Consider the following 20,059-nt stretch of genomic DNA (forward strand, 5'->3'; position numbering starts at 1 on the left):
CAGTCTGATGCTCAGTTTAAATTTCAGCAGCTCCTCTTGAACATGCCTATATGCCTAAATGCACTCAGCTGCCATCATGTGATTGGCTGATAAGACATTTGCATTAACAAGCAGTTGAGCAGGTGGACGTCTTTTAGTGGCAGGTGAGTGTAAAATACACTCGACTACAGTGTTTGTGTCTCATCGGGAGTGATTTCTGCCAAGTCATAAATCACTTATTAGCGCGTAATTTTCTTTTAATAAGTTCTGACAAACAAAGCTAGTCATTAACTGAGTCAGGTTTGACTGCACAGCTGTTTTTCACATCTAAAATGGGCTTAAAGGATTTCCAATGCAACAAAGAGTTCAGACTCTAAGTGCAGCACACTATATGTTGCAGAAGTTTTCAGTCTTGTTCTCTGCAGTCTCGTTCTCTCTCATCGCACAAGCACTTCAGTCTCAGCTGGAACCACTCAGTATTTTATCGGCATCTTATTCTTTCTACAAAGTGGGGTAGATCATAAAAACACTTGATGCAGTAGTGCTGGTTTAAATGACGTAAAATTTGCTAACTATCTAAAACTGAAGTCAGCTTTAGTCACTGCGCTATCATGGCTCGATATCCTCTTTGCTCCCCACTCATTGGTCGTGATTCACTGTCATCGGGCACAATGTCAGCAGGGAAGGATTTGGTTTCCTCTGCTGCACAAGGCAAGTACAGACAAGAGGCTAAGAGGGGAAAAATGGATTTATGAAATCCGACCAGGCTTCTAGTCTTACAGCCTTCTCCTGGAGCTCTGTATGTTATGCTAATGGCTCGTGTTAAGTGTGCGCGCTCGTGTTGTGGGGGTGCATCACTCATCTCACCCTCAGGGCAAAGAGATAAAAGCTTGTACCGTGGAAGCGAGATAGATTTCATGTCATCAGAATGATAACATAATAAGAGCTCATCAGTACTCATATGTGAAGCTGTGATTTGATTATGACCTTGTGAAATGAAATTAAGCATGTGGCTGTGTGGTAATATATAAACCTCTGACTCTCATATTGTTGCTTAACCGCATTACAATGAGGTGCATTCAGCTAATGCTGCATAAAACACATAACCCTCAACTTTTACAGTGGATAAAATTGTTTTCACCTCAGTCCAGCTGTCTTTTCCCTGTGCAGCTCTTCCACTGCTGCCTCCTGTTGCTGGAGAAATTCCTGTACAATGGAAATGAGTCCCCAATTCTGGGGCTTGAGACATTGTTCCTTTAAGAGAAGCCTGCGTGTCGAGTCATGCTCCTATTTATTTGTTCATCCTTAAAATCTCAGGTGTTGATTAGCTGCAAACCTTAAAGAAAAGCCCCCCTGGCAAAGGCTTAAAAGAGTGGAGGCTTAAACACTACATCAAAGACGTAAACGCTTTCAGGGGTAGTGCCACTTCACGCTATCACTCAAAGCTCCACCTGCCTTTAATCGCACATCTCAGCCTCACCTCGGTGAAATTCTGCAGAATCCACTGTGCTTCGGGCAGCTTTCAAAAACTGCACTGCCTTAAAACAAACAAACAAACAATAGCTGGTGAGGTCAGCAATTAGTGGTTTTGTCATGTAATTAGCAGTCTGCAGTCAGGGTAGGGATGAATCCTGTTGTGCAAGAAGCAGGAACAATGCAAAACATTCCTGCACGAGAGCAAGAACCTTTTCACAGATTTAGATATTTTGAAGGAGTTACTTCCTTTGTGGTTCTCTAAACTTTAACTCAAGGTGCTCTGATGCCTCCCTGATACCGACAACCCTCCTCACTTGTGACTGAAAGCCTCTCTTCATGCTTTCTGAGCTGACCCAGTTAGTCAAACACTGGTTTATTTAAATACCAAACACCAACACATTACTCCATCCATGGCGCCATCGATCCAGCGCTCAACTGTATTTTTACTGTCCTGCTATGCCTGCTCCCGTTTGAGACGTGCCGCTCTGTTCTACTTTGTTTTTGCGCACAGCCACAGAAGTAGACCAATAATCACTCTCTGGACTTCACATGACAGGAAAAGAAGGAGTTAAAGAGTTTATTCTGGTCTCAAAGAAGCTACTGTTCACTTTTACTGATGCAATCTAATTTTCTGTTTTTCAGAGAGGCTTCAAAAAGGGAGATTGCGCATGTGTGTGTGTGTGAATGTGGGTGTGTGTGTGGTGGGGTATAGAAAAAGGTGATAAGGGTATAAAGTGGACCCACTGTTTCTTAGCCTCTGTGTAAAACCACTTAAGATGTTTCACTATAGTTTCTTTGAGCTTTAAGCAGAAACATTCAGGTCCGGTGGGAGTTCATGCAGAGGTGATTATGCATGGACTCATGAGCGTGACTCTGTTTGAATCATTATACATAAATACGCATGTGCGATAGCTGTTCATGCAGTAGCTGCTTTCTTTAAATGGGCGATTGAGAAATTTCTCTCTACTAATACTGCGACACATTAAACAGAAGTGAAAAAATGCCTCTAAAACTCCTAATGTTGATTTTTGTGATTGCACATTTCAGCCACTTCTGTATCACAAATAAACACAGGGGGGTAACACATAAAATAAGTGGCAACGATAATATCTGTGAAGTTAGTCCAAAGGTTTAATCTCACTGTAAACATCTGCCAAGAGACCTGCACATGACACCAAAAAGGAAATACAAAAACAAAAGACACATTTTCTCACGTGTTCCGACTCAGAAACACAGAATTTAGTTTTGCATACTTTATGTAGCATCTTTCACAGACAGCTATCACAAAGTGATTTACAGAAGACAAACATTCATGAATACAGTGGGTATAATCTGGTCAACATGTGAGCACACTTATCACGTCCCTACAAAGCAGCTGCTTTTTGGCAGAGTACTTTGAAACACATTGTTCCTGTGAGCAAAGCTAACCGAGGCTTTTTGTTAATTCATGCGACCTGAACTGGAGTCACAGAGTGTGTGTGAGTGGGGAGGAGAGGCAGGAAAAGGAGGAGAGAGAGTGTGTGCGTGTGTGTCGCTGTGTATCTGCTATGTTCAGGCACTCTGACATTTCTGCTGCCAGGCTAAAAGTAGCACTCCTTTAGTCATAATTCAGCTCAGCACAGAGGCAGAAACGTCTGTGAAGCGCAGAGCTAACAAAACTTCACATACACTCCCTTTTTTATAACGGCAATTCTGAGTTCAGTGCCACATTGGGGTATTGTTATAGCTGTTGTAGCGAGGGCTGTGATGTCTGTTACTTCCTTCATCTGGCTTTTATCTGTGCGTTTAAGACACCACGCCATGCTTTTCATTAGACTCCACAAAGCGATGACAGTGATGAGTTTCATGCTTGTAATTCTCAGCTATTTCTAAATGAATGGACACTTATTTTTAGACAGAAGCAGAATGAAAGCAGGCTTCATATCTGGAGCCAAGAAAGAAGAATTTTGCCAGTGTTTTGTCAGATTTCTTCTTCGAATCTTATTTCCTGCATTGTGGTTAGGATTAAGGTTTAACGTTACAGGAGGAAAAAGGTCTTTCTCATGCTTTGAGAAATGTAACGCCTACTTTCCCCCTGAATTCGCCGTTTGACCCCTTGTGGTGTCGAGGGCCGTTACAAGCCTGCAAAACCATGTCACACACTTTACGCTGAGCACATTCAACACAACGCTGATGTGTGCATAGGAAAGATGTGAAAGATATGCAAATGGTTCACTAACTGTGATTTGACTGAGAAGGAAAATAGGACAATTGTAATAAATTTGCATTTGGCACCAATAAAAATGAAACACACACACACACACACACACACACAAAACAACAGAATAAGCCCATCGCTAATCCAAAGAGCTAATTAGAACAGAAAATATTAGCGATCCGTATTGTGCAACCTTCCTCTGAGTCTATGAATAAACACACTCATGCCTGCTGGCCAAGCGACACATGAATCCGTGTGCTGTGATTGGCTGCTTTGTTGCACAGAGTCATGTGTACCTCCTGGCAGCGCTGTTCAAAGGGAACGTCACATTACCATCGGTGAGTATCAGTCAGAAGTGGGTCAGTGGAGGCATTTACATACGTCGCACACCAAATGACGAAATAACTCGGAATATCCTCCTCCGCCCCGTCCACTCGCCATCTGACAAGCTGCAGCAGAGCCTTTTTAAGCCTGCGCGGACCCTAAAGATAAATGTATTAATGTATCAAAGGCCTGGTGTTAGTGTGTGTAATCCAATCAGTTAGTGTGTAATTTAACTGCTAAGAAAAGCCAGTGTAAACACAAAACATGGGAGAGCACTTGTAAAGCTCTGATGTGAGGCGTTTGCCTCTGTGAACGAGAGTAATCGACCATTTTGCCACTGATGCAGGGATGTGCTTATCAAAACGAGGAAGGGAAACAGTTTCATTGGAATTAAAGGGACAGTTTTTGGGAAGTATGTGTTTTGTTTTCTTGCCAGGATCTAGATTTGAAGAAACACCATCGTCTGATGAGCTTATCTTAGCGTAAAGACTGTCAAAAGTACACTGTTTTTTTCCCGCTGTCGGTGCAGATAATGTTGCAGAGCCACTTCTGCCTTGGCCAGCCTGCATTGCAACAGGTTTGAGAACCTGATGTTACGTAGCAGAAGTTGCATTCATGGCCAACAAAATCTGCAGGTTCTGCATCATTTAAATTTTTGCAGTAGCCGCTTCCCATAACCGCTGATATCACTGGTTCCTGCTCTGGACCCAGCCTTTTTGTGATGGAAATGATAAAGGGACTTGTTCTTATAGTGCTTTTCATACTCTATTTGAGCACTCAAAACACTTTCTTCCTGCACGCCTCAATCCATCACATTCACACAAGCCATTTTTTCCCTGCCTAAGTGCTTTCAACCTAAAACTCACACAGTAAAGCTTTGATGGATGAATCGGAGCAGAGTGTAGAATCTTGCCCGTGGTTACGTCTGTGTTCAGACTACAGGATGTGAAGGTCGGTGTTTCCTCCCATTTAGTGGACTACCCACTCCATCTCCTGAGCTACAGGGCCTGAAAACTAGTTCAGGATTCTGCACCAGAACCAGCACAGCATTTGTGGGAATGAAGCATATGTTTTTAAAAAACTAAAAAAATTTTCATGCGAGAAACAGAAGAATAGCTTTTTGCAAAATACCGAGCTGTTCCTTTAAATAGACGCGGGCACATTAAAGACAAAAAGTGTCATGAGATGCACATGAAACTATAAAGCATCAATATCTGGTATTGTGTCGTCTCAGTCCTGATACTGGAGATTACTTTTCCAACAGTAAGCTGACCCGAGCTGACACGTTTCTCACCTTCTCATGAATAATCATCAGTAAAGTTCTGCTGCACTTCTGTTGCTCATCACTCTTCCAGCATCCAGCTCACCTCAGGTTATGATTACACTTTGTTTTAAAATAGCAAACATCCCCACCCCACCCAAAAACAACCAAGAGATTTTCTTGTGGAGAATAATGCTTGTTAAAAACATCTGCTTGTTATACAAGAACGCCCACACACGCTGCAGAGGGCACTGCTCCTCTCGGCTTTCTACAAAGGGTAAAAGTTTGAAATCGATTAAAAAAAAAAAAACTGCACAGAGCGAATGTGATGAAGGGAAACTCGAGACACAGCTGAAGCATTCATTACACTGACCGTGATTTTTTATTTCACTGAGACAAATCTATTTATCTCGAGGTTACTCATTTTCCATCTCTGTGTTTAGGAGAGGCTACTCAACCGTGCCGTTGACAACGCCACCTACACAGCTGGGGAGAGCCCTCTGGGGCGTCCTTCAACCATCATTTTTACCCTTTCTTTAACCCTGATCGTAACCACAACTCACAAACCAACCAGTCTGACCGCGCCGCAGCGCTGGGGCAGCTGTCTCGGCCCTGCAGCCCACTTGTAAACCCACGCCCGCTTTCAAACACGAAACATTTGACTCTTGGCAATCCTACCGTCCTCGTAGAAGACGTCCTCCGCTTCTTCGCGCATCATCTCATCCAGGTCGTCCTCTGCAATGTCGGTCACGGCCATCACTATTCCTCCTCTTCTTTCTCTTCTTCTCTCCCTCTTGTCTTCCTTCAGCCTCAGAGAGAGAGAGCGACTGGGCTGTAAAAATTGAATCGATGCCGGCCCGGCCTCTTCGCTACAGGCGACAGTCCGATCGCCGGCAGGCTCCTCGCACAAGCAGGAGGGGACAGGGACTGAGCTGAGCTTCAGCTCTCTGCATGAGAACAAGTGCGTAAGTGCCAGGTGAAGTGTGTGTGTGTGGGTGAGAGAGAGGACTCCCAGCGACCTTCACCAAGTTTCAGCAACAGTGCTGATTTCATAACATCCTGTGCAAGGCTGAAGTGAGAGCGTGCCGGTTGGAGAGCACTTGTATGAGTAACTGTGCGCATGTGTGCGAGCGTACAGCACGGGGAGGATCAGTAGTGTGTACATGTGTTTCTTCGTGTGTGTGTGTGTATCCATATGCACATTATGGTTCTCCACAATGAGTCAGCTCAAGCGCCTGGTGATTTAACCAGAATAATTAGATTCTTTATTTTAAGCCAGCAAGGACATGCAAAGAGGGTGTGAAAACACACCCTGTGTGTGTGTGTGTGTGTTTGACATGGTGTGTGAGACATGAAGCTGGCTCTGCTTGTCATTCCTTCACAGCTCACTAGGAATCATGGGACCACACTGATCGCTCCCTCTATTTTTTTTTTTTTTTTTGTGACCCGCTGTGAGGAGGCCTTGGCAGAGCCGGTAAAGTCTGTTGTCATCTGCTGTTGCTGAAAGCCTCCACAGAGCTGCTCATGCAGCAAATAAGCACGCTCACCTGCTCTGAAAGAGGCAGATTTAGATTCAGACAGAGTGGGAGAACCTCTCGCAGAATAGTAGTTTTTACATTTCAGTCTTTTGCTCAAGACTACACTGAGTCACACACTTGAAATCTGTGTTTAGGAAGCGCAAACAGAGATTACTGGCCTTTACAAATATGCTTTAAAACAGCGTAAAGCCTCCGGATTCTTTCATTCTCAGTGTTAAAGTATTCAGTCAACTTTTAGTACAGTACACAATTGTTTAGTACAAGATTTCTCTTTAGAAGCAATGCTTGACTTGAGTGATGCATCTAAAAAGTGAGCAATTTATCTTTGGACTGGATATTAATCCTGGTCTCTGTCATCTGTTCCATATAATCATGCATTTATAGACAGGGTGCTCGCACGTGTGAATAAAGAGATGTCGCCTCCAGCTCTTTGTCCTTTATAAATGAATATTTTTTTCATTTCACCTGAATATACGACAATCTGATAAATCTTGCTGACTGCCAAGGTTTTAAAGTCTTTCTATAAATCGCAGAAAACAGAAACAAATGTAATGGTCATTGTAAATGTCTCAGGTGGAAGAAGAATTAGAGTCTACAGTGATACTAGCACCTCTCTAAGTCTGTGCATTGATACTGTGGTACTTATTGACTATACAGCTGTGCGTTCACCTCCACTCATCACAGGTATGAATGCAGTGGTAATTTTGGGCTTTTAATGTTTTCCTTGAGCTTTTGTTTTTCCAGGATAAGATGAATAAACAGCATACGTCTTTAATGGACTTTAACAAAATAATTGGGTGGAAAAGTTTCAAGTTTCAAAGTTTAATTGGTTAGAAACATGTTTCCCTGCAAGAAAAATAAAATCTAAATATGAACTAAAGAAACAAAATAAATTATAATACAAAAAACAATTAAGAACAAATAGTAAAAACAGCAGATGAGAAATACAGTAGAAATATAAGATAAATGCTTATGGTGACCATCAACAAACTTCCGGTATAAGCAGAAGAAATCACTAAAAGCCCCAAACCCCAAAATGAGCATCTAACCTCAACTGGACATCCTCAGTCTTTATCTGCAGGTATCAGTATATAATACCTTTAAATCCAGTAATTAAGAATGCAAGAAACAAATCATTTAAAGAGATTAACAAAGTAAAGCCCAATACTTCATGGACAGGAATTTAAATAGATATAAATTACTCACAAGTGTATTTATTTTGAATTTATCAGAATTTCAGGAGCTGGACCAGACCCCACTACCCTACTGGTCATACATATATAATCACTCGCCCCACACACCCGTTTATTCTCATTCCCTACTTTAGCTGCAGCTGTCACCTTCTCTCAAAGGTATCAAGCTCAGGAGCTGCTGTGGATCCTCAGTGAGGCTTTCTCCAAACCAGATTGGTGCTTTACTCTCACTAAATGTTTTTCACCTGCATTTGGCGTTTGAGTCCTTGTTACTGAATAGTTTTTATGCCATGCGCCTGGAGGAATTAAGGTAAATAAGTCTTTAAAACTGTAAGAAATCTTGTCAGGTAGTCTAATGTTTAGCTGCTTGACCTAAATAGAAATAAAGGGGGTTAAACAGCACAGGCTGGCACTGAACTCATGTGTTGTGCTGTTTTAGAGAAAAACAAAAGCATGTAGAACTGCTTGGATATATTTTTGGAGTCCTGTCATGTTGTGTTGCATAATGACAAACTCTCTAGTGCACTTTATAAGTCTGAAGTAGTTTTCTTCCAGCTTTTTAAAGAGCTTTGGTCCATCCCCAGGAGGCCCTTTACCAGCCTCTTTCAAGCATTTCATGTCCACTCCTAAATTACTGCTAACATGCAGCGCTTTGTGTCTTTTTGACCTTTAATTTATTCTTAGATGGAAACGGTTTGTTTTTTTTAAAAAAGCAGGCAGACACAGAACTTTCTTCCTCTTTCTCACTCTGTGCCTACATCTGCCAGAAAGCAGTTTCTCTGACTCACCCCATTTAGACAAACCAATTTCAAACCAAAATAGAAAGTAGGCCTCAAGTCAGTTCATTATCACTTTTCCTTCAGACTTCCTCTCCCCAGCCGCTGGCTCCCTTCAAGGCCAAAGCTTGAGGGAATAAACTCATTTTCACTGGGGCTAGTCCAGACAATCCGGACACATCGCAAAAGGACGCGCAAAGAATGTGAGACCAAAGAGTTGTTTTAAGAACATCTTTGGGTTGAGAGAAAGGCTCGCTTTATGAGAGTATTTCCTGTTTGTGTGAGGTCGATAAGAGGAACAGAATGTGTCTTCGGTCGTGTTTGTTAGAGATGTGTTCAAATCTTATCTGCCAATCTGAAGCAACACAGAATCTGTGAAGATGGCTAAAACTGGCCGCTGCAACTCAAAACCCAAAGATGAAGTCATTCAAAAAAAGAAACAAAGAAATCTGGCCCCAAATTCTGATTTTAACCAATTCAATTACATTAAATTTTCCATGTAATTGTATTAAGTAAATACAATGTAAATTAAATGTCAAATGAATTTTACTTAGTATACATTCAGTTCATACCAAGCATGTTTTCCTTTACAATTAATTATTTGAATAAATAAGCCTTTGATTTGATATATTTTAGTTGTATTTTACTCAGAATTATTGCTTTATATTTATTGAGGGTCCACGTTTCCATGCAGAGCAGTCAGCTGCTTCTATAGGAATTAAGACGTAAGGAAGCATCCAGGTTGAGCACCAGTAAATATCAGCACCTCTTTAAAAGTGGATGTTTTCATAGTTTGTAGGTCTGCAACATTCAGGTGCCACAGTCTTCCCTGCAAATTCACCCAAGGTCAGAGTGTGCAATGCTCAGAGAAACGGCAAACAAATAAAATGAGGAGTAAGAATTTTAAGTAACTGTATGTTGATGAAAACTGTGCATGAGAGCAATCTGAAAGGCTTCTTCTTCTGAATGCTGTCTTGTAATCACGCAGCCCTGCAAAGATCTTTCTCTTTGATTAACGCGACAAGAACCACACTGTCTCCTTGCAAGTTAAACTCGAGTGTCGGACTAAGTGACGGATCATAATTAATGCTCGCCAACCAGACTGCTGCTTCACGGCTAACAGCAGTGACATTTTGACTCGCTGCTCTGTGTCGCAGGGAGCTAGAGTCACTGGTCAGGCAGGCAAGTAAACAGAAAACACAGTGACACATGCAAAGCAAAGCCCACTGTCTTATGCAGACTCATCCCACTCCCATCTGTGCACTCCTATAACGAGCTGGTTCTGCTCTTGACTGTGTCATCATTATGTGCAAAACATTGTTGTTGTTGTTTTTCCCTTAAACCGAGGCTCACTTTATTCAATGCAAAAATGGCACATGCAGATGTCGGAAAATATAGGAGCTTCTCTTCTCTCTCTTTCTGTGACCGTGAACTGTTGCCGGCCTGCAGCGCCGGAAAATGGGGTCAGCGTTTGCCCTGCTGCATTTCAATGGCCGGCTATTTGTTCTGACCACCAGAGAAAAAGCCCCTGCTTCGGAAAATGCAAATACACAACACCACGCATACGCACAAATGACTCTTACACACATATGATACAACTGAACACACACACACAATACCACCAAAACAAAACACAAACAGACAAGTGAACACAAAAACACGCATACACAGTTGTAACTGTCGCACAATCAGACCGGCTCTGTACAATGGTGCCGTTTGAATGGGGTCAAACAATGGAGCTCTTTGGCATCTGAATCGAGCCAGATGATGAGTATCCCAGGAGGCTGAATAGGCGGCTTCAGCCTCCTACACAGCTGCTCTGCTGGCCCTGAAAATATGCATCAGTATGTTGCCTGTTACCACGGCTTAAAATATCAGTTATTAGCATGAAAGCAGCAGCTCTTTAGCATCCATGCTAATTCTGTGGCGCTTGACAACTGAGCTCTTGCATTAAAGACAAACTGCACCAATAACGTGGTGCAGACTCCAACAGAGCACATCACCGAGTGTGTGTTTCTATATTGTTATCGTCCCTGAGCTAGCATTAAAAGCTGTGACTGGTCTCTGTGGCCACAAGTTTAAAAGGCCACTGAGAGGCTTGCACTGACAGATTTAATGGATGCACGCCATTTTTTTGTCTTTTTATACCAGTTTCAGTCATTTAAATGCTTCTCTGGCAAAGATGATAACATTAATGTTATAAATTAAAAACAAGAAAAAAAGAAAGTGTCCACTTATACATTCACTGCACTAATTCCTACCCCTTACACATATATACTCACAAAAATAGTCAGTGTTGTTATTGAAATTTTTTCCTTTATATTGCAGACCTTTAGTTAGCATTTAGGTCAGTTTTACTTTCCTTCTGGAGACTCTGGTATTTTGTTCAGCCTGGTTAGGACCATTGATGCATACACCACCAGAGATGGGCAATCCGATTACTTTTTTCAAGTAACGAGTAAAGTAAGGGATTACTATTGCAAAAATGGTAATTAGATTACTGTTACTTTCCCGTAGGAACGCTGCGTTACTGCGTTACTAAAACCGTGATTTTTGAGAATGTCTCATGACAGTGACGTAAGCAAGTGCGACGTTTGTGACAACAGCTGTGTGCAGATCAACAATGGATAATATAGAGTGCAGGAGAGAGTATGAGCGTGCAGTGTTTAAAGCATGGAAGTACTGACCTTACTTTAAGTTTGATTCTATAAAAAGTGACAAAAACATTAGTGTCCGTTGTGCGTGGGAAGAAAACTTCTTTTTACAGCGAAAAAAACCCCTAAACTTCCAAGCAAGCATCGAGTGTGCAACGATGTAATGGGAAATTCACAGAGAAACTCGTGGATTCTTCCACTGACCGCTGCGGCACACCTGCACCAGGGTAAACCTCCGCCTACCCTACTCCTGCTTTACAGGAGAAAATAGAGCAAAAGGACCGCTAGTCTTTGACTTTATTTATTTTCTGCTGTGTTTTACTTGCATCTATTTGAAAGAGTGAGTGTAAACACACACAAAAAAATTATTTTATGTGCTGGAATGTGCAGAAAATTGGTTTAAATATTAAACAAATTTCTTCCAGCCAGAGAATGTTGCATATAATTACATTTTTGCTTGATGCATAAAGTTAAAAGATTAAAACTAATAAAACAAGTTTTAAAAATAGACGTTTCCATTTGATTACATTTTGTATGATGGATTATGCAGAAAAAGTAGAATTGGGCTGAAAGATCTATCGCTTTATCACCTATTCAGGTTGTAAATTGTGTTTGTAAAAAGTAATTAATTACTTTTGAAAATAAGTAATCAGTAAAGTAACGGGATTACTTTTTGGGGGAAGTAATCAGTAATTAGTTACTGATTACTTTTTTCAAGGAACTTGACCAACACTGTACACCACATACGCAAACAACTTTTTCTGTAGCGAGAAGCTTAACGTGTTTGTTTTGCTGTTCAAGAAAGCTGTTACTGGTCTGTTACTGTTACTCACATTCCACACGGCTGCATACAAGTCGAATGAATCCAGTAATAGTTAAATACAAGAATGACTGTGTCTCTGAAGCAGTTTTGGCTAGCTTCTAGCTGTTGCTCTGAGGGACGCTGACGAGCCTGTTGCTGGTTATGTAATGAAGGAAATGCAATGAGTTAAAGCCTGGACATGTAACCAATATGCCAGCTAAATAAAAAGTTACTTCTGTGAGTTACTTTTCTCACTAGAGAAAAGGCCTTTGCACACCAGATGTGTTAAATCTGAGTGAAAATTTAATGAGTCAAAAATATTTTTCACTCTCACGTATGACCATAAACAGATCTGACCAATCAGATCACTATATTTGGCTATGTGACAGCTTGTTGCTCAAAACGTGCACAGGTATTGAATATACAGTGACATACAAATAGTAAAATTATACTATTTTACCTCAGACACACAGTTAGATGCTGACTCAGGTCAATCGCCTCCCTGAAATGATTTCTTTTCCTCCTCAGATGTGGTCCCAACTCTGCCAACGAGAGCTCAAACTGCCTCACTGACGTCCTGAAATATGTACGATAGCAGTCGTGATCCAGCTTCAACTCCTGGATCAAACCATGAATTTCTCCCTGCTGCTTTCTGCTAGTGAGAATTAGATGAACCCAGAATCTCAGTTTCTTCTTTTTCCTGCTTCAGGGACATCAGGACCAGCTCATCGTTGCTTGATGTCGACTCCATCTATTCCGTTGTGCATTTTTTGAGGACAGATATTTTGCAAAATAGCAATGCTTGTTACACAACAAGTTCCCTTCTGACGATTTCTTCACAACACACTTGATGTGGCCGTGAGTTGTGCTGTAATTGCTGTAATTTAGCAAATTATTGCTATTATCAGTGTAAAAATTACTTTCTAAAAGAAATGTTAACCAGCTCTAAATAAATTATAGAAAGCTCTTGTTTTAGACTATATTTTAAAGGGAAGAAACGTGCTGCTGATAAAACATCTTGCAGGCTTTTCTCGTGAAAGATTTCCAAACTGTGATCTGGTGTCAGTGCATAACAACTGCTGATATAGCATTAACTGATAAGCTCTTCAAAAATGCAATAACAACTTAAAGCAATAAACAAACAAGCAATAATACTAAGAACGTGAATAAAGAGGAAGATACGCCCAACCCACAGTAAGCTGACACTACACAAACTGCCATACACAAAGTGCATTTTGCAGTAAAGTTTGTGCTGCTCCAGGACTGATCATTTTAACGAGGAGACTTATGGGAAAACTTTCCTCCAAAAAGTTCTTGATGTCAGCCTGACTTCCTCTGCTGCACCCTGACAGATGGGTATTCATCTGAGGTGGTGGGAATGAGGTGAAGGCAAAAAATATCACATCATTTTTGGAGGACGGTGGAAAAGTGTCCTCAGGCCAACTCACGTTTGATCATTCCCACAGACTAATGTGAGCATGAGCCAGACAGGATGAGGAGCGGAGGAGAAAAAGAAGACACAAGGGGGGGAAAAGGAGACCTCTCTCATTCCTTCTCCTTTTCTCTTTAGCCAGGCCTCGGCCTTTTCTCTCTCTCTATAAGAAAGATGAAAAAATGGGATGACTGTGAATGGGTGGCTGGTTACCCGGGTAACAATAACGGGGGCACTGCGTGGCAAATCCAATTTGCCATGGCACTTTCTGACTCATTGGAGGTGCACGTGTGTGAGTTAGTGTGTGTCCTGCACATTATGGCTTCATGTGGCTAAGGGAAGACGGCCATGATGTACCAAACCGCCGCCAAGCCTGCACATATTCATGCATGCAGATGTGCACGGGCCAAAACATCTGCTCCAGCTTCCTGAAACATCTTTAAAACCCACAAGGATGCAAACTATAGAGAAAATCTATATGTTATAGCATAGGGTAGTGGCATAGTGTTGTAATCATCTGAGAGATCCAAGAAGGAGAACTCGTATTTTGGATCTAAGAGTGGATATAATGACTCGTGCATAAAACACAATGTAAACAGTGCAGACTGCTGAGTTACATCCTTCATGAATCAGCCTGCAAACAGGAGAACATGTGAGTGAATGAACTTTTAAAACAACAAATGAGTTTTGAAATCCTGCAAGTATCATCCGCTCTCATATTATTCAAGAGAAACCACATAAACCGACTTCCACTGGGACAAACCTGCAGCCTGTGATTGCGTCAGTGCGCTGCGTGGTTTAGTGTGCAGGAAAGCTCGGTGAGATGGCAGAAAACATCCGAGGCTGGTAATGAAAACACACAGAAGTAACTTTGCAAGAGAACAACTAGTAGATACCTACTGTAAGCATATCGATATCTTTTCATCTTAATGTGGTTGTATGTCTTGACTCTGCGATGCATTGTGCCAGAGGATAATCCAAAGCGATGCCTTCTTACCAGTGTGAAGCCTGCTACTCCTTTTGTGCTGTCACCACTTTCTATTTTTGTGCTCTCTCTCCCTGTCTCTCCCTGCCGCTATTGTATTTTGTCATTCTTTCCGCTTCACAATTGGATCCTCTTCTCTTGCTCATTTACTCTTTGCCTTTCTGTGCCTGTCAGAGTGCAAAGAGGGCATCAGACAATGGCCGCAATACAGCCGCTGCACGCCGGCTGTGCCGGCTGGCACCGCAGAGATGGCGGTACTCATGCTGTGGCCTGCTGCTCCCGGGTACACCTGGAGGGAAGAGATAACAGGCGGCTGAAGCACTCAGTCAAAAGAATCAGCAGACCTCGACCCTGTCTGTTCATTTGGTCTCTGTGACCCTGAGTGCTTAATTTACGCGGATGTCCTCGGTGCACGTTCATGCTGCTGATCTATGTGGGGTTTTCTAGGGTGTACAGAGAGTGGTCTGAAAAAGAGAACATATTCAGTTCTCTAGGTGCGAATGCTCACACAGACTCACCAAAATTGGATAACAGAAGACCTTGTCTGATGAGTCTCAGTTTTTCCTGTGACATAGGGTCAAAATTTGGGTGTAAACAGCATGAAAGCATGGATCCATCCTGCCTTGCTTCAACAGCTCAGGCTGCTGGTGGTGTAATGGACTGGGGGATATTTTCTTGGCACATTTTGGGCCCCTCAGCACCAACTGACCACTGCTTAAACACCATAGTGTATCCTAGTATTGTTGCTGACCAGGTCCATCCCTTTATTACCACAATGTTCCCATCTTCTAGCTGGACGATGTGGCCTGTCACAAGCTCAGATCATCTCAAACTGGTTTCCTGAACATCACAATGAGTTCAGTCTTCAGATCTCAATCCAACACAGCACAATTGGGATGAGGTGGAACAGGAGATTCGCATCATGGATGTGCAGCCAAGAAATCTGCAGCAACTGCGTGATGTCATCGTGTTAACAAGGACCAAAATCTCTGAGGAATGTTTCCAACCTCATGTTGAATCTGTGCCATGAAGAATTAAGGTAATTCTGGAGGGAAAAAGGTGGTCTAACATACTACTAGCAAGGTGTACCTAATAAAGTGACCATTTGGTGTAGCCTGCCAGTATGTCACAAATCTTGGCTAACAGACCGTCAGGCAACACCTCTGTGACTGCATTACAGTCAGACAGATCAATTCAGTGGTAAAAGGGAGTCTAACCCAATCCCTTTTAAAGTGATCAGTGAAACAGTGCAGCATGATATCATGTAGCCAGCACATGTATACATAGCCCCACCTTTTTATTTTACGTGTTACAGTCATCAGTCCACTCAGTGTGTTAGCACATTTCTGACACTCGATTTTGCCCGAGCTTCAAACAGATCATTAAACATTTTCCTGTTGGGGAGATTCAGAAGCTAAATGAAAAAAGTTACCACAGGGTGGGGTAACAGGGTGGCAACAGTTCTGAAAACCACAATTTCCTCTCCCACGCCTCCCAGTACATCACTGTGTCCTCTAGTTTACATTTCAGCCATCACCTGCTGACTACAAAAAGGAGAAGTCAACTTTCAAAATCGAAAAGTGGAGAAAACAGAAGACACTGACAAACGAAATGGGTCGTGCTACCCACGGTAATAAGATCCACTTTTTGAGGCCTTTGGTTGTGTTAGTCCTGTGGTTAAAAGGTACAAATGCAGTAAATATAAAACACTTTAAAAGTCAGTGGTGAAAAACCCCAAACAGATTTATAGATTAAACAAGTTGAAAATATGGTAACACAATTTCTGAGAACTAGGGTGGGGACGTGGAAGGAAGGTTGGGCAATAGTGTGTAAAATAACATTAGCTCCCTGTTGCAGCTGCATTTCTCAGAGTACAGAATGAACACAAACCACAGCACTAATAAAAAGTGTCACAATTGGGAAGTGGGCTCAGGGTGTATACCAAATCAGAGGATGACAGAAGCGGTCACAGTTTTACACTTGTAGCCTTTCTGCCCTGATGGTCAGAGGATCGGGGGCAGAGCTGGAAACTGTGATGACAGCACATCATCACGCGTGAAAGCCTTTTAAAAACAGACTAAAAATCTCTGCATGTGTGTGTGAGCATATGTGTATGAAAGCGTGCTTTCCCAGAGTCTAGCTTTGCATCAGGTCACTCCAGAATGATGACATCTGCCTTGACTTCACATCTGTCCTTCTCCCTGAAGTATGATCGTGGCCTAATAACAGCAACCACGCATGACCTACTTACAAAACAATATGATCCTGGCACTGTTTTTTTACCTGTTAAATATAAAGACATTTCACATATTTCCTGCAATTCTTCTCATGTGTTATTAATGGATCAAACTTAGCCAAGGAAACGAATTACACAGTGAAGGTAGAATGATTTGTCAATAATGCTGGTTGTCATTTGACATTGATGCAGACACCAGAATGATACCTGCCACTGAACACTTTTAAGAAAAAATTCTACAAAACCATTTTTTTCCCCATAAATTTGGAAAATAGTACTGCAGTCACAGAGCGAGGAAGCTGTAACTTGCCTGCACTGCACTGGAAAGCCATTTTCAAACACATCAGCCCCAGTATACCAACTTTATTTATACAGCGCCAAATCACAACAGCAGTCGCCTCAAGGTGCTTTACATTGTAAGTTAGACCCTACAATAATACATACAGAGAAAAACCCAGCAATCATATGACCCCCTATGAGCAAGCACTCTGTGATGCCGCGCCCAGCAGTCTGACTGCAGTTAGGCCAGATGGACTTCAGTGGATAAACCTGACTTTTTACTGGGTAAGATTGGCTTATCTAATAAAGCTGATGAGTGGCTAGCTCCTGGAGATAGCAGCTGGAAGTCCAGTAAGAATACACATGTATTAATACCTTGTGCATCCAGATCAGCTTCTATTTTATGTGTTGGAATCTGTGTGTTTGTTGACGTTAGTGTTTAGTGGACTCCATTTCTAAACTAAAAGCACCCTTATTGAGGTATTGCCATCACGCTAACATGTCCACCAAATACACATTTATCCCTTGAGACAAATGATTGTATCACATCCAATATTGCAGAATGGCAGGCAATGTGCATATGACATCACCCAAGAAAGCTCAGGATCTCATGTTAACATCTCGCTGTCTGATGCCATAGATCAGCTTCAAAGGTCTTGTGACGCTGATGCATCAGTACATGAGAGCAGCCTTAGAAGTAAATGAGACCTACACAGGATTATGAGGGTGGTTGTAATGTTATGACTGATGTACTCTGATCAAAGCCCTATATATAGTAGATATACAATGGTATCATGTGATTGTAATCTTCAGGTGTTCACCGTGGGCACTGTAAAGGAGCGGAAGAGAGGCGCTTGAATTTAGGAGTTAGCTTAAAAGTCACATTATTCAGATTCCAGCAGAACATTGATCTAAAGTCATCACACATGGGCTAGTCCATAGGTTAGGGTTGTAAATATATATGGTATCATTATTAATACACAATTCTTCACACACTGGCTACAAAAAACGCTGAATGCGGCAACAACTCTCCCAAATATAAAAGCTAATCTGAGCACAGCTTGATCAAAATATAAGTAAACAAAACTAATCTGAACAAACTGTGTTCTTGGCACTGAAGCACTGAGATCACAGCTAGGCTGGGACTCCAAAAGTATAACCCAGCCTTGTTATTCACAGTAAGTACATTTAACCCTGCAAAGCCTGAACTATTTCAAACTGAAGTGGTTGTTTGACCTTCTGACATATTAAAAAAAAAGAAAAAGAAATTAAATATCAGTTTGCACATATGAGTTTTAATTTGCAATAACTTTAGATTTTTCACATTTTTTGTATTTGTTTTTTTTAAGGAAAAGAAAGAAGGAGACTCTCCCACAGCAATACAGAGTCACACCGATGCCTTCTTTCCGGTTCATCAGCATTTGAATGTTGCTTCTCATTATTGAAGCCAGCATGCGTTTAAGTAACGCTGGCATCTCGGTCTCTTGCAAGCAAGAACACACACACAATGATGTTAGTCTGGCATCCTTCTGAGGGGAATGGACACTCAATAGCACCACATCCTGACCACCACGAAACCCGGCAGTTCCACCGAGAAGCACAAAGAAGAAACTGTCAGCGCCGTCCAAGCCCGGTGACGTGGGAACCTTGAGCTCACGAGGATGCCAGCTCTTCCTGTTTTTGGCCTTGAGATGCTTCAGCTGGCTCAAAGTTTGACTACTCAGACCGATGCTTTTCTGTGAGAACCTCTCATTCATGTCTCAGTGAAAAGGCAGAAATAATAAGATGGTAGGAGGCGGTTTGCTGTGTGTGGTGTGTTTACTCATTGATCAACTCTGAAAAGAAGAAGTTCTTTAATGCAGCAAGTGACTCCTACAAGGTTATTTGCCGCACCTGAATATCAAAATCGAAGCATGTGTGGAAAGATACGACTACATCTCTTTATTGTAACGAAACATTCATGATATTACATTTTTGAACCATAAAGTCGCTTCATTGTCTATTTTTTCCAAACATGATACCTTGTGAGTCATCAGGAACAAAAATAGTCCAACAAGCAGAGGGCGAGGTCAATGTGAACTTTTCTCTCACTTCTTCTGAATGACAACAAGAACAATAATAACAGCAGCAGCAGCAACAACAACAGGATATTTGATCGATTTGCTCTTTCCATTATAGAGTGAGGTCAGAGTGCAACGCCCTGGAGAACTGGCTGATATTACTCACTCAGCAGCAGTGTTGGGTAAGTTACTTTAAATTAGTAACTTAGTTACATTACTAGTTACTTCCATCAAAAGTAACTCAGTTACTTCAAGTTACTCGTTACTTTCAAAGTAACTAGTTACTAGGGAAAGTAACTTTGGTTTTACTCAGACTTCTCTTGTTAATGTGTTGCTTCCGTAACTGGATACCCAGCCAGATTGCCAGTCTTCTAGCTTGCTTACTTGCCATAAGTGCACTGTGCCACCTACCAATAGAAAGGAAAAGATAATGTGCGCTTTGGGGTCCTTAGGGACTAGTAAAGCGCTATATAAATACAGGCCATTTACCATTTTTTATTTCCACGAGAGAAATCCCACGCCTGGACCGTCGTTGACCGCCACCATGATTCTAGCCTACGTCACAGCGTCATGTGCGCTTTTTACATCCAACACAAAAACTGCAGTCGTGGTGCTTTGATTGTACTCAGAACTCGGAAATTCTGCCTTCTGAATAGGAAGATGTAGGTAACACCAGACTGCAGATGAGCTGCTTACAGGGCTGGACTGGGACAAAACAATCGGCCCGGGCATTTTGACTAGAGACCGGCCGCCATTATAGGAAAAATCATAAAACCTTTGAATGAAAACAAACACTGTTGTGACAGTGATGTACACTGTTCTGATGGTATATATGTATCAATCTATCAATCGTTTGTTGTAAGACTC

General features: G+C 41.9%; 1 protein-coding gene across 3 annotated transcripts in view; it reads right to left on the reverse strand.

The window, feature by feature from the left end:
- ripor2 (RHO family interacting cell polarization regulator 2) overlaps positions 1-14,646 on the reverse strand; it is a 68,963-nt gene extending 54,317 nt beyond the window's left edge. Inside the window, exon 1 of one of the 3 annotated variants that reach the window (XM_084918485.1) lies at positions 14,533-14,646. In XM_084918485.1, the coding sequence (XP_084774611.1) occupies positions 14,533-14,593 (61 nt within the window). In that variant the 5' untranslated portion in view covers positions 14,594-14,646. Of the gene's footprint in view, positions 1-5,915; positions 6,353-14,532 lie in introns of those variants that run through there. The other 2 variants (XM_084918486.1, XM_084918483.1) reach the window with 2 other exon arrangements.
- Between the last annotated feature and the right edge of the window lie 5,413 nt (positions 14,647-20,059).

The sequence above is a fragment of the Perissodus microlepis genome, chromosome 22 (genome assembly GCF_051167445.1).
Source record: "Perissodus microlepis isolate ML-2025 ecotype Zambia chromosome 22, ASM5116744v1, whole genome shotgun sequence".
In the NCBI taxonomy this organism is placed as follows: domain Eukaryota; kingdom Metazoa; phylum Chordata; class Actinopteri; order Cichliformes; family Cichlidae; genus Perissodus; species Perissodus microlepis.